This window comes from Humulus lupulus, chromosome X (genome assembly GCF_963169125.1).
Source record: "Humulus lupulus chromosome X, drHumLupu1.1, whole genome shotgun sequence".
In the NCBI taxonomy this organism is placed as follows: Eukaryota; Viridiplantae; Streptophyta; class Magnoliopsida; order Rosales; family Cannabaceae; genus Humulus; species Humulus lupulus.
The window spans coordinates 190,413,662-190,428,282 of NC_084802.1; the positions used below are offsets into that span (position 1 = coordinate 190,413,662).

General features: G+C 42.3%; 1 protein-coding gene across 1 annotated transcript; it reads right to left on the bottom strand.

The window, feature by feature from the left end:
* Positions 1 to 13,965: 13,965 nt before the first annotated feature.
* On the bottom strand, positions 13,966 to 14,361 carry LOC133806539 (uncharacterized). The gene is made up of 2 exons (XM_062244627.1): positions 14,203 to 14,361; positions 13,966 to 14,121 (listed from the first exon to the last, which is right to left on the bottom strand). Exons 1-2 carry the CDS (start codon positions 14,359 to 14,361, stop codon positions 13,966 to 13,968), a joined length of 315 nt encoding a protein of 104 aa, XP_062100611.1.
* Between the last annotated feature and the right edge of the window lie 260 nt (positions 14,362 to 14,621).

Consider the following 14,621-nt stretch of genomic DNA (forward strand, 5'->3'; position numbering starts at 1 on the left):
CTGGGATTAAGAGAATTGGAGCTGTAATATAGGAGATTAGCTCAAGAATTAGCTGAGGATTTAATCAAGAATTAAGGTAAGTCATAAGATTTATGCATGGTGGATAAATTCTGTGTTTATGGCTGAGTTTTGAGGTGTTTATGGGTTTTGACATTGACGGACTGGATTGAAGCTTGGAACTTGAAAGTTAGCTCAGAAATCTCTTAGAGAGTTGGTTCATCAGAGAAGGTAAGCTCGAATCTATAATTTAATGTTTGAATTCTGGTGTTTTCTTGGCTGGTTTTAGTGTTCTTGAGCTTTCGGGTTTCAGAGATTGAAGTAGGATTTTGATGAGTTTCCAGGCTAGATTTTTGCTGGATTATGTTGCTGGAATCATGTTAGAAGTTTTGTGATAATTGAGTTATTGAATTAGGATGGATTTGGGTGGTTTTGAGTAAGGTTCAAATGTCAAGAATGGGGGATTTTCTGGGTTCGAGGGTCTGGGCCGCAACTCTGTTCTAGAGTGTTGCGGCCCTACGGAGCAAGGAAAAGCCAAGAAGGTTTTGAGGTGAGGGAGCGCCGCGGCGCCACAGGGGCATGGCCGCAGTGCGTATCTGGGTTCAGAGAGGCCTAGCCTCTGTTTCAGGGGGTAGGCCGCGACATGGGTCTCAAGGGTCGCGGCCCTTAAGGGTATTTTTGGCCTTTTGGAAGTTTTAAGCGTGGGATCCTAACCTAGGGTGCTCGGGATCAATTCCACCCCCGTGTTTGGTGGAATTCGATGTCCCGGAAGCTAGAAATTCATCCAAAAATCTTAATACGAATATTAATGGAATCCCTTATCTTGGTTATGACTAGGTAAAAGCTAGGGCTCGGGAAATGGATCGTGCTCAAGGGGCGTCTCTCATAATCAGAGCGTTTGGTAATTAGAGGTAAGAAAACTACACCCGGTTGTGAATTGATAATGGGACTAAGGGTTCCCTATTTTGTGTGCTTGTTGAAGGGTGGTATTATGCCATGAGAATAATGAACAAACGGCCTAAGAGTACCGAAGTTTACATTGGCGCACAGGGCACGGCTAAGCCACTGGTAGCTGAGGACGGCTTGTTATGCACTGAGCTCGGTTTAAGCGGACCAGAGTCAGTGGAGTATTCAAGGGGTGCGACCTAAGGGCGTCGACCTTGACTACCACGTGACTTGATTGTTTTTATGGATTGATGAATTTGTTATTTTGAATAACTGAGTGTTGATTTGTTAATTCTCTGGTTATGTCTATGGCCTATATGATTATTGTGGTATGCTAAGTGTATGAACATGCTTTAAGTATTATTCTATTGTTGTCATTATTTGTACTATAATGTTATGTTTTCTTGTTGGGCCTTGGCTCACGGGTGCTACGTGGTGTAGGTAAAGGCAAGGGCCTTGATCAACCCTGAATCGGAGAGCTCTGAATGCAGAATGTACATGATCGGCTGGTCGACCGCCACGGTTGAGGAAGTGACAGGAACAGAAGAGCCATAAATGCCTGTTTTGCCCTTCGAGTGGCTAGTAGTTGTTCGTACACTGAAATTTTGTAACTAACTTTTAAATGTTGTTTTATTGGGATCCTGTGTGTAAATGTTTAGTTATATGAAATGTATTTTTTTTTAGACCAAAACCTTTTAACCCTAGCTCATTAATGGTGTCAGTGACACGTTTTTAACTAAATGACTTGATTAGCAAGTCCTACACCTTTATAAATACACAGTGTAGCGGTCTTGGCTATTCAGGGCATTACAACTTGGTATCAGAACGTCCTAGGTTTAAGGGTTCCTGAAGACCGGCTGGACATGTACATTCGCTGCTAAAGACAAGCTCGATTCAGGGTTTGGTAATGTGTATATGTGCTTATATGCTTGTATGCTTGGAAAGAATTGTGGTTGTTGTTATCTGTTGAATTAATAGGAAGCATGAAATACTGATAGGGCCTGGCCCTTGACTGCTGCGTGATAATATTGAGGAATGCTTATTAGCATTGCTATGCATGTGAATGAATATTTGAATGATTAACTGCATATAGTGTATGGATGGATGTTTATATCTTAACTGTTGTGTGGTGATGTTGGGGCATGCTTATTAGCAATGCCGGTGCATGTGGATAAATGCCGATATCTTGATTGTTTGTGATTGATTATCTTCCATTGGTGGATTTTGGAGAAGCTTTTACCCTGTCATCATGGTCTGATTGCCAAGTTGTTGATTGCATATTGACTTGGATAGCTATGCGTCCAAGAAAATCTAAACGATTAGCCGACACTAGGTCTGGGACCGGAGGTGATGACCAGGGCCAGATTCCTCCGCCATCTCCTGAGAACTGGCAGCAGATCATGGCAGAAATGCAAGTGCGATTACAGAGCCAGATGAATAGATTCGTCTTCTACGACATCAGGCTCTAGCAGGGAGTGCTGCACCTATTGTGCCACCTGTAGTGGCACCAGTTATTCATCCAACAGAGGTTGGGAATAGATGGGAGCCATTGTATGAGCGGTTCCGAAAGCAACATCCCCCAACTTTTGAGGGAGGACTTGACCCATAGAAGGCCGAGCAGTGGATGACAATGATTACTACTATCCTGGACTTTATGAGGATAGAGGGATATGACAGAGTGTCCTGTGCCACATATATGTTGCGAGAAGATGCTCGCATTTGGTGGAAAGTGGCATCACAGACCAGGGATGTCACTGCTTTGAGTTGGGATGGATTCAAGGATCTGTTCAGCCAGAAATACTACAATGTTGCCATCAAGGCAGCAAAGGTCAATGAGTTTGTAGGGTTGGTGCAGGGCAGTATATAAGTTACTGAGTATGCCCTAAAATTTGACAGACTTGCGAAATTTGCACCAGATCTTGTGCCTACAGATGCAGCTAGGCAAGACAGGTTTATTCGAGGGTTTAATGATATGATAGCCCAGGATGTTAGGATCAGAACGGTACCTGGGGGAACAACTTATGCCCATGCCGTTGAAAAAGGCTCTTACCGCTGAGGAAGCGGAGAACAAGATTTGGAAGGAAAGTGCAGCGAGGTGTGAGGGTTGCAGAGTGGTGCCTCCTTATTCTGGAGTAGCTAGGGGCGGAGGCCCCAGTGATGTGAAGAGGAGGACTCCTGACACTTCGACCACTACTGGTCTTGACAGGAGGGTTCGGGGTAGTCAGCGTGGTGGTGAGGCGTGGAGGAGTTATCTAGAGTGCCCGAGATGTAGAAGACACCATCAAGGTGAATGTCGGGCCAAGTCTTGCTATGTGTGTGGAACAGTGGGGCACCTCAAGAAGGATTGCCCAACAGTGAAGAAAGGGGAAGAAGGAAAGGTGGACAACTTGACTCCAGCTCGAGTGTTCACCTTGACACACGCAGAGGCCAAGGCTAGTCCCTTCGTAGTGACAGGTCAGCTTTTTAGCGCTGGCTCTCCTTTTACTGTATTGATTGACTCTGGTGCTACACATTCATTTGTTTCTAGTAAAGTGATTGATAGACTATGTAGACCTAGTGAGTATTGGACTGCGGGGCTTGGGACTTTATTGCCTACTGGGGAACTGGTAGTTTCTAGGAGGTGGATTAGAGCACTGCTCATGATGGTTGATAGTAGGGAGCTTTCAGTTGATTTGATTGAGTTAGATATGGAGGATTTTGACATGATCTTAGGGATGGATTGGATGGTCAATGGTGACTTTTGAGCTTGAGGGCGAGGATCCTTTTGTCTTCGTGGTTGCGGTATGTGGACCCCGCGTACCCATGATATCAGCATTGAGAGCCAGAGACTTGTTACAGGGTGGATGTATAGGTTTTTTGGCTAGTGTGGTGGACACTACCAAGGTTCTGCCAGTGGGGCCGGGAGAGACCAAGGTGGTTTGTGAGTTTTTAGATGTGTTTCCTGAGGAGCTACCAAGATTGCTGCCGCACAGGGAGATTCAGTTTGTTATTGAGTTAGCACCGGGGATAGAACTAGTATCAAGGGCATCATATAGGATGGCACCAGCAGAGTTGAAGGAACTGAAGATACAACTACAAGAACTTCTGGATTTGGGATTCATCAGGCCTAGCTACTCTCCGTGGGGCGCTCCAGTTTTGTTTGTTAAGAAGAAGGACATGACTCTAAGGATGTGTATAGACTACAGGGAATTGAACAAGTTGACCATCAAGAACTAGTACCCTCTACCAAGGATCGATGACTTGTTCGATCAGCTGCAGGGAAAGACGGTATTCTCAAAGATTAATCTTCGATCTGGTTATCACCAGCTAAGGATTAAGGACGAGGACATACCAAAGACGGCCTTCCGAACGCGGTATGGGCACTATGAGTTCTTGGTCATTTATTTTGGGTTGACCAATGCCCCTGCAACTTTCATGGATCTGATGAACATGGTGTTCAAAGACTTCTTGGATCAGTTCGTCATTGTCTTCATCGACGAAATCTTAGTGTGCTCCAGTTCGGAGGCAGAGCACGAACGACATCTTCGACAGGTCTTACAAAGGTTAAGGTTAAGGGAGCATCAGTTATATGCCAAGTTTAAGAAGTGTGAGTTCTGGTTGCCAGAGGTGACCTTTCTTGGGCATATTGTTGGCACAGAGGGGATTAAGGTGGATCTGTTCAAGGTGGAGGCAGTGAGAGATTGGCCGAGGCCAAGGAATGCCTCGGAGGTGCGGAGTTTCCTCGGGTTAGCTGGTTATTACAGGCGGTTTGTAGAAGGATTCTTGAAGATTGCTTCACCGATGATAGAGTTGAGACGGAAGAATCAGAAGTTCGTTTGGGCAGAGAAGTGTGAGCACAATTTCCAAGAATTGAAGCAACGACTTATTACTGCACCTATGCTGAGTCTTCCTTCGGAAGAAGGAAATTTTGTGGTATACTGTGACGCATCGAGGATGGGTTTAGGCTGTGTGTTGATGCAAGATGAGAAAGTTATAGCTTATGCATCGCGGCAGCTGAAGGAGTATGAACTGCGGTATCCTACCCATGATCTAGAATTGGCGGTAGTGGTATTTGCACTGAAGGTGTGGTGACATTACATGTATGGAGAGAAGTGCAAGATATACACTGACCATAAGAGTTTAAAGTATTTCTTCACCCAGAAAGATATGAACATGAGGTAGAGACATTGGTTGGAGTAGCTTAAGGATTATGATTATGACATTCTTTACCACCCAGGGAAAGCCAATGTGGTGGCAGATGCATTGAGCCAGAGGGGCTCGGGGTAGTTATTTAGTTCTGTTTAGATCTCCAGGGAGTTAGCAGATGAGATGACCAGGGCAGGGATAGAACTGGTGGTGGGCCGGTTAGCCAATGTTACTTTGCAGTCGACCCTGCTAGAGTGGATCAAGGAAGGTCAATTGGTAGATGCACAGTTACAGGAAGTTCGACAGAATGTCTTGGCGGGGGTAGCTAAGGACTATTCTGTTTCTGAGACTGGTATGCTTCGATATCAGGGACGGATTTGTGTTTTGACAGATGAAGAGATCAGACGAGAGATACTAGATGAGTCTCACACTATGCCGTACTCGCTTCATCCGGGTACCATGAAGATGTATCAAGATCTACGGACATTATATTGGTGGCCCGGGATGAAGAAGGATGCGGTGGAGTATGTGGTCAGATGTTTGACATGTCAACAGGTGAAGGCTGAGCATCAGCGACCAGCGGGATTGCTTCAGCCTTTGGGTATTCCTAAGTGGAAGCGGGAGGACATTACCATGGATTTTGTGGGAGGTCTACCTAGGACAGTGGGACTTTATGACTCGGTATGGGTGATAGTGGACAGGTACACCAAGTCAGCTCATTTTCTGCCAGTAAAGTCGACCTACACAGTAGAATAGTATGCAGAATTGTATGTGAGGGAGATAGTTCGCCTCCATGGGGTTCCTAAGTCTATTGTATCTGATCGAGACCCTATCTTTAGCACCACGTTCTGGGCAGCTCTGTAGAAAGCCATGGGGACTCAGTTCAAGTTTAGCACAGCTTTTCATCCTCAGACTGATGGACAGTCTGAGAGGACGATTCAGGTATTGGAGGATATGCTCAGGGCATGTGTGATTGACTTCGAAGGATCTTGGAGTAAGTATCTCTCGTTGGTTGACTTTTCGTATAACAACAGTTATCAATCCACGATTGGAGTGGCTCCTTACGAGATGTTATATGGAAGGAAGTGTAGGTCACCCATTCATTGGGATGAGATGGGTGAGAGAAAATATTTGGGGCCAGACATGGTTCAGAAGAAAAATGAAGTTATTGAGAAGATCCGAGCCAGAATGCTTACTTCACAGAGTAGATAGAAAAGCTACGCCGACCCTAAGCGTAGAAATGTGGAATTCCAGGCTGGGGACCCCGTGTTTCTACGAGTCTCACCATTGAGAGGGATGAGGAGGTTTGGAGTAAAGGGAAAGTTGAGCCCTCAGTTTGTTGGACCTTTCGAGATTCTAGAAAGGATTGGACAGGTGGCTTACAGGTTGGCCTTGCCACCGTCGTTGTCAAGAGTTCATGACGTATTCCATGTTTCAATGTTGCAGAAGTATGTCTCAGATTCGACGCATGTCCTGAAGTATGAGGACATAGAATTACAGATAGATTTGTCCTATGAGGAGCGACAGGTTCAGATTTTAGATCGGAAGGATAAAGTTCTACGGAATAAGATGATTCCGTTAGTTAAAGTATTGTGGAGAAATAACAGGGTCGAGGAAGCGACCTGGGAGCTAGAAACGGTGATGCGGGATTAGTATCTTGAGCTATTAAGGTAAATTTCGAGGACGAAATTCTTAGTAGGAGGGGATAATAGTAACGACCCAAAATTACTAATATGGCTTAAGGGCCTTGATTAGTGTGCCGGGAGGGCATAGTTGGTTTGTGTGTGAATTTATTAGTTTAATGCATGATTTTATGATAAGCATGCTTGTATGGTTATATGAATGTAAATGTGATTATATGCTATAATTGTGAGAACCACATTATTATGTCGGTAAATCGGCAGCATGCGACTTGAGGCGATCTTGGGGAGCTAGTTAGCGGGAAAGTCACAACGGGTATATATCAGGTATTAGATGCTTATTTGGGTTATCGGGTTATGGAAATAAATAATTGGAGATATATTTGAGGTTAGGAAGCTTATGTGGAAATACTGGGGAATTTTACCAATTTTCCCTCGGGGACGTTTTCAGTGCCCCGAGCCTCGGGATCACTTAATTACCTAAGGATAGACTAAGTAAAACACAGAACATGGTGGAAACATTAAGAACCAACCTTCCCTCCTCTTCTTTTTCTCTCTCAAAGAAAACCACAAGAAACATAAGGAAAACTTGGCTGGGATTAAGAGAATTGGAGCTGTAATCTAGGAGATTAGCTCAAGAATTAGCTGAGGATTTAATCAAGAATCAAGAATTGAGGATTTATTAGTTTAATGCATGATTTTATGATAAGCATGCTTGTATGGTTATATGAATGTAAATGTGATTATATGCTATAATTGTGAGAACCACATTATTATGTCGGTAAATCGGCAGCATGCGACTTGAGGCGATCTTGGGGAGCTAGTTAGCGGGAAAGTCACAACGGGTATATATCAGGTATTAGATGCTTATTTGGGTTATCGGGTTATGGAAATAAATAATTGGAGATATATTTGAGGTTAGGAAGCTTATGTGGAAATACTGGGGAATTTTACCAATTTTCCCTCGGGGACGTTTTCAGTGCCCCGAGCCTCGGGATCACTTAATTACCTAAGGATAGACTAAGTAAAACACAGAACATGGTGGAAACATTAAGAACCAACCTTCCCTCCTCTTCTTTTTCTCTCTCAAAGAAAACCACAAGAAACATAAGGAAAACTTGGCTGGGATTAAGAGAATTGGAGCTGTAATCTAGGAGATTAGCTCAAGAATTAGCTGAGGATTTAATCAAGAATTAAGGTAAGTCATAAGCTTTATGCATGGTGGATAAATTATGTGTTTATGGCTGAGTTTTGAGGTGTTTATGGGTTTTGACATTGAAGGACTGAATTAAAGCTTGGAACTTGAAAGTTAGCTCAGAAATCTCTTAGAGAGTTGGTTCATCAGAGAAGGTAAGCTCGAATCTATAATTTAATGTTTGAATTCTGGTGTTTTCTTGGCTGGTTTTAGTGTTCTTGAGCTTTTGGGTTTCAGAGATTGAAGTGGGATTTTGATGAGTTTCTAGGCTAGATTTTTGCTGGATTATGTTGCTGGAATCATGTTAGAAGTTTTGTGATAATTGAATTATGGAATTACGATGGATTTGGGTGGTTTTGAGAATGGTTCGAATGTCAAGAATGGGGGATTTTCTGAGTTCGAGGGCCTGGGCCGCGACTCTGTTCTAGAGTGTCGCGGCCCTACGGAGCAAGGAAAAGCCAAGAAGGCTTTGAGGTGAGGGAGCGCTGCGGCGCCACATGGGCATGGCCGCAGTGCATATCTGGGTTCAAAGAGGCCTAGCCTCTGTTTCAGGGGGAGGGCCGCGACATGGGTCTCAAGGGTCGCGGCCCTTAAGGGTATTTTTGGCCTTTTGGAAGTTTTAAGCGCGGGAACCTAACCTAGGGTGCTCGGGATTAATTCCACCATCGTGTTTGGTGGAATTCGATGTCCCGGAAGCTAGAACTTCATCTGAAAATCTTAATACGAATATTAATGGAATCCCTTATCTTGGTTATGACTAGGTAAAAGATAAGGCTCGGGAAACAGATCGTGCTCAAGGGGCATCTCTCATAATTAGAGCGTTTGGTAATTAGAGGTAAGAAAACTGCACCCGGTTGTGAAGACTAAGGGTTCCCTATTTTGTGTGCTTGTTGAAGGGTGGTATTATGCCATGAGAATAATGAACAAACGGCCTAAGAGTGCCAGAGTTTACATTGGTGCAGAGGGCGTGACTCAGCCACTGGCAGCTGAGGACAGCTTGTTATGCACTAAGCTCGGTTCAAGTGGACTGGAGTTAGTGGAGTATTCAAGGGGTCCGACCTAAGGGTGTCGACCCTGACTACCACGTGACTTGAGTGTTGTTATGGATTAATGAATTTGTTATGTTGAATAGCTGAGTGTTGATTTGTTGATTCTCTGGTTATGTCTACAGACTATATGATTATTGTGGTATGCTAAGTGTATGAACATGCTTTAAGGATTATTCTATTGTTGTCATTGTTTGTACTATAATGTTATGTTTTCTTGTTGGGCCTTGGCTCACGGGTGCTACGTGGTGCAGGTAAAGGCAAGGGCAAGCTTGATCAACCCTGAATCGGAGAGCTCTGAATGCAGTATGTACATGATCAGTTGCTCGACCGCAACGGTTGAGGAAGTGATAGGAACAGGAGAACCATAAATGCCTGTTTTGCCCTTAGAGTGGCTAGTGGTTGTTCGTACACTGGAAATTTTGTAATTGACTTTTAAATGTTGTTCTTTTGGGTTCCCGTGTGTAAATGTTTAGTTATATGAAATGTATTTTTTTAAGACCAAACCTTTAAACCCTAGCTCATTAATGGTGTCAGTGACACGTTTTTAACTAAATTACTTGATTAGCAAGTCCTGCACCTTTATAAGTACATAGTGTAGCGGTCTTGGCTATTCAGAGCGTTACATGATGATTCCAAACTTAATATGAGAAGTTGTTCCTTTGATGTAGTTGTTAAAAACTCAAGGAAAACATCACCAAAATTTGACTTGTAATGCGCCAAAAATTTGACGGGTAAGGAGGATTTTCGGATTTAGGGTTTTGGAGAAAAATTGGGGTTGAAAAGAAATGTTGAAAATGGGAGATTTAACTTGAATGTATGAGAAGAGATGATAGATGGTTGTTTGGGTGTTTGGGAAATTAATGGTGAAATGAGAGTAGGGATTTCAGATTAGGGAAGAAGAGTGTGAGAAATATGGAAAAAAGTTGTGTGAGTTTTTTTTTTGTGTTTGAGAAGAAAGGAGAAAATGAGAGAAAAAACAATATATATGCAGAATTAGGGTCCTGGTCGCGGCCTGGGTTTTTGCTTTCTGTGGCTTGGATCCCTGATTTGGGTGGAATGGACCGAACACGCACACATGCCACCGCAGGCAAAAGTCCTTGCCACGGCGAAAACCCCCTGTTTCTCCAAGCCAATATTTTTGGAATTAGGTCGCGACCAACAAAAGTGCTGGCCATGGCCTGGAGCCCTGAGACACTAATATATATACATGTATGTAACGTCCCAAATTTCCTAATAAGGCTCAAGGCCTTGATAAGGGGGCCAAGATGGCAAATTATGGAAATTATGTGATTATGTGATATATATTGTTGACCCTCGTTTTGGCCAACTGACACGGAGTCAAATGCTTCATGTGATCGAAAGTATTGAATAAGATCTAATGGAAAGAAAAATAGACAACACAACAATTTATAGTGGTTCGGCCCCAAGAATTGGTAATGACCTACGTCCACTTAGGTTATTATTGATCTTGATTCTCAAAGGGGTGATCAAAGAACTAGGGTTCTTGAGTTTCACAAGCCTTAGAGGGATAAGTAATACAACCGAAAGATAATAGACAAAGTTCTCTTGCTCTTTCTTCTAAAGCACAAACAAAAATTAGCCAAAAATTCCCTCCCTTGAGCTATTTCTTCTCTATTTATAGGCTCAAGGTAGGTTACATTAATCAATCAAAGATATTTTTACCTAATTAATCGGATAATCAGGTATAAAGGGAAATAATCTCGGATATGATTACAATTGTTCAAGATTACTAAAAAAATTTACGGAGTATACGACCATTCTGGTCGTATATAAAACTCAAATATTGTGTTAAGGGAACATCCCTAATCGATGGTCGAACAGAACCTCTGCCAGGTGTCAGCCACGTGTTGAAAATATTTTCCACGTCATCCATACCTGCTTTTTGGATAACATATATATATATATGTGTATCATTATATGATTATGTGAGTTATATTATAATATGACTTGATATGCATGTGTTTGGTGTATTAAATATGCATGTGGGTCCATTTCTGATTAATTGGGCAATTGTTGTAATTTTGCCCTTTATGTGTATATTTGGCATATATGTAATATATGTGTGAGACCACATTATTATGTGGATATGTTTGGGTTACTCGGCACGAAACGATCCTAGGGAGCAAACAAGTGGGAAAGTCACAACTGGACCCATATTTGACTCGCAGTGAGTCAATAGGTATATTGGGTATTTAGCATATTACCGGGATATTGGGTAATAGAAATGATTATTTGATGATATATTGAGAGTTACTGAGATCAGGAGGGAATTCTGAGAATTTTGACTATTTTACCTCGGGGGCGTTTTTGGGACCCCGAGCATTGAGATTTGCTTGAGGTTACTTAAGTTTGAAGTAACCTGTTAAAAACAAAAAAAGAACATTCACTACATTCTCTCCCTCCCGTTCTCTTTTTGACGATGTTCGTATTTTTGAAGGAAACTCAAGTTTTAGGACTCTGATTTAAGCAAGGTTAGAGTCATAATAATTCTAGGGAAGATTAGAACCTTATTAGCTGGAGGATTTAATTGGGAAACGACTCAATCAGAGGTAATCCAAGTTTTAAGTTTTGATTTTTTAAGCTTTGATTAGATTTTGCATTTTGAGGAGTTTTTGATTTGATTGGGACTTGGGTTTTAATGGTTTTGGGAAATTGAGATGTTTGGGAACTTTGATTTTGGGAATTAGATATGTTTGGATAGGTTTTTGGAAGGGTTTTAAATGGAGAAAACGGAGAAAATGTCTGGCTTCGAGGTTGGGTCGCGACCTGTGTGAACCCAGATCCAAGAAGGGTTCTGCTTGGGGGCGCGCCACGAATCTAGGGGGCAAGTCGCGGCCAGCCCCCTAAAGCCTAGGCAGAGGGCTGTCTGTCTGGGAGGCGCACCATGACCCCCAGGGCCAAGTTGCGTCCCACCTGTGCATTTTTGGCCAGGTAGTGGTTTAGTCGTGGGAAGTTAAACCTAAGGGCTCGGGATCGATCCTATTACCTGGTTTGGTAGGATTCGACGTCCCAGAGGCTAGGACTCGGTCCGGAAGTCTTTATTTACTCGTTTTTTTTATGGGATTCTATATTATGGTTGTGACTAGGTGATCGTTAGAGATTCAGAATCAGGATCGTGCTCGAGGGTCATTTATTGGTAACTTGTGCTTGGACCAAAGGTAAGAAAACTACACCCAATATGTGATGCATGTGATACATGTGATTATGGCATGTCATGAATGTTGAATATGGAATTGATCAGAGCTTGAGTCTATAAATGTGCACGATTGTGATTATGCTCGTGATTGTTGATTGAGCATGCTGGATGCCTTATATCTAGATATTTGACATATGATATATGTCTGTCTACATTACCTCATTAAGGATGCACTGACTTATTAATCAGAAACGACAATAGTGCGGATCGCTGGTCGTAAAGCTCTGACTTATCAGTCATGAGCGACAATAGTGCTGAGTGCTAGTCGAAGAGCATTGACTTATCAGTCAAGAGTGGCAATAGTGCTGAGTGCTAGTCGTAAATCTCTGACTTATCAGTCATGAGTGGAAATTGTGCTGAGTGCTGGTCGAAGAGCATTGAATTATCAGTCAATAGCGGTAATAGTGCTGAGTGTTGGTCGTAAAGCTCTAACTTATCAGTCATGAGCAGCAATAGTACTGAGTGTTAGTCGAAGAGCATTGACTTATTAGTCAAGAGTGGAAATAGCGCTGTGCGCTGGTCGTATTAGTTAGGCTAACCAGAAGCGCCAGGTATGCTTATACAAAGGATGTGGCTAAGAGACCTGAGGTGACTTAATTGTTGTATATTCTAGCATTGGCTTATTAGTCAAGAACGGCCTTAGCACGTTGAGTGCTGGTCAGCACCAGGTACGCTTGTACAGAGGATATGCCTAAGAGACCTGAGGTGACTTAATAGTCACATATCCTAACATTGACTTATTAGTCAAGAACGAAAATAGCGTTGAGCGCTGGTCGAAAGGCATTGACTTATTAGTCAAGATCGGCAATAGCGTTGAGCGCTAGTCGAAAGGCACTGACTTATTAGTCAAGGACGGCATTAGCATGGTGAGTGTTGGTTGAAAGGAACTAACTTATTAGTCAAGGACGACAATAACACACTGAATGATGGTCATAAGGAATGGACTTATTAGTCAAGAAGGGAAATAGCGCGCTAAGCGCTGGTCCATATGATCTAGCCTAACCAAAAGTGCATCATATGCTTGACCGGTGTATTGGTTGAAGACAACCTAGCGCCGAGTACACTAGATCAGCTCAAAATCTGGTTATACAGAGGACAGGGCACAGGGCCCCAGGGTAACTTATTAGTCCTATATCTTAGGGCGTCGAGCCAGAAAGATTCCAAAATCATTCATCTATACTTGCCTACATGCATGAATAGTGTTATTACTACTAGGGATGCTTACTATGATTTGGTGACATGTTATTAATTGTTTATGAGCATGTTTGAGTTTTCTTGCTGAGCCTTGGCTCACGGGTGATATGTGGCGCAGGTAAAGGTAAAAGAAAGATGGATCATCCTTGAGTTGGAGAGCTTAGGTGACGATGTGTACATATGCGGCTGTTCGACACCATGGTTGAGGGTTTAAAGAGAAACTAGGGTTAAACCCTATTTTGTCGCTTAGGTCGGCTGGTTGTAAATCTTTTATTGTAATTAACATTTTAAATGTATTTTGGGATCCCGTGTATACAGTAAACGTTTGTATCCTTGACCAAAGATTTTAACCATAACCCGTTAATCACATTTAGCTACACGATTATGGCCAAATGACTCGTTTAGCGAGTTTAGCACTATTTATAATACACAGTGTAATGGTCCCTGGGTAGAAGTGCGTTACAATATATATTAACATTTTTCATGGTTTAAATTTCCAACTAAAACTAAAATAAAAATTGGTCAAACTAAAAGTAAATAAAAATTAAAAACTAAAATTTACACAATAGCTAAGTTTAACGTCACTAGATCGACTTTGAAGCTTCACTCTTCATCCACATATTCTAGATCAACGAGGTAAATCACAGTAGCTTGTTCTTCCTCCATCGATTCGTAATATGACTTTAATCTGTGACTATTTACCTTGAAAGAATTTCCGGTACTTGGACTTGTAACTTCTAATGCTCCATGAGGAAAGACCTTGGTAACATTGAATGGACCCAACCATCAAGACTTTAATTTCCCCTGAAAGAGTTTAAGGCGAGAGTGATACATTAGAACTTTCTGGCCTTCCACAAAACTCTTTCGAAGAATATGCTTATCATGAAACACTTTGGTCTTCTCCTTATAGATCTTCGAACTCTCATATGCCTCATTGCGAATTTCTTCTAATTCATGCAATTGAAACAATCGTTGTTGTCCTGCAGCAACCATGTCCATGTTACACTTCTTCACAACCCATCAAGTCTTATGCTCTAATTCTACCAGTAGATGAAATTCACCACTGTTTTTAATTATTCGCTGTAGTTGGAATTGCTTCTACCCATTTGGACACATAGTCCACTGCCAAAAGAATATATTCATAGCCAAATGAAGATAGGAAAGGTCCCATAAAATCCATACCCCAAACATCAAAGATGTCTAGAATTAAAATTGGAGTTTGAGGCATTTGATCTTTGGCTGTTATGTTACCAACCTGT

Coding starts and splice junctions, on each gene's coding strand:
- LOC133806539 (XM_062244627.1), bottom strand. CDS start 14,361: ATGGACATGGTTGCTGCAGGACAACAACGATTGTTTCAATTGCATGAA. Junction 14,122..14,202: donor GTTTTGTGGAAGGCCAGAAA/GTTCTAATGTAT, acceptor AATGTTACCAAG/GTCTTTCCTCATGGAGCATT.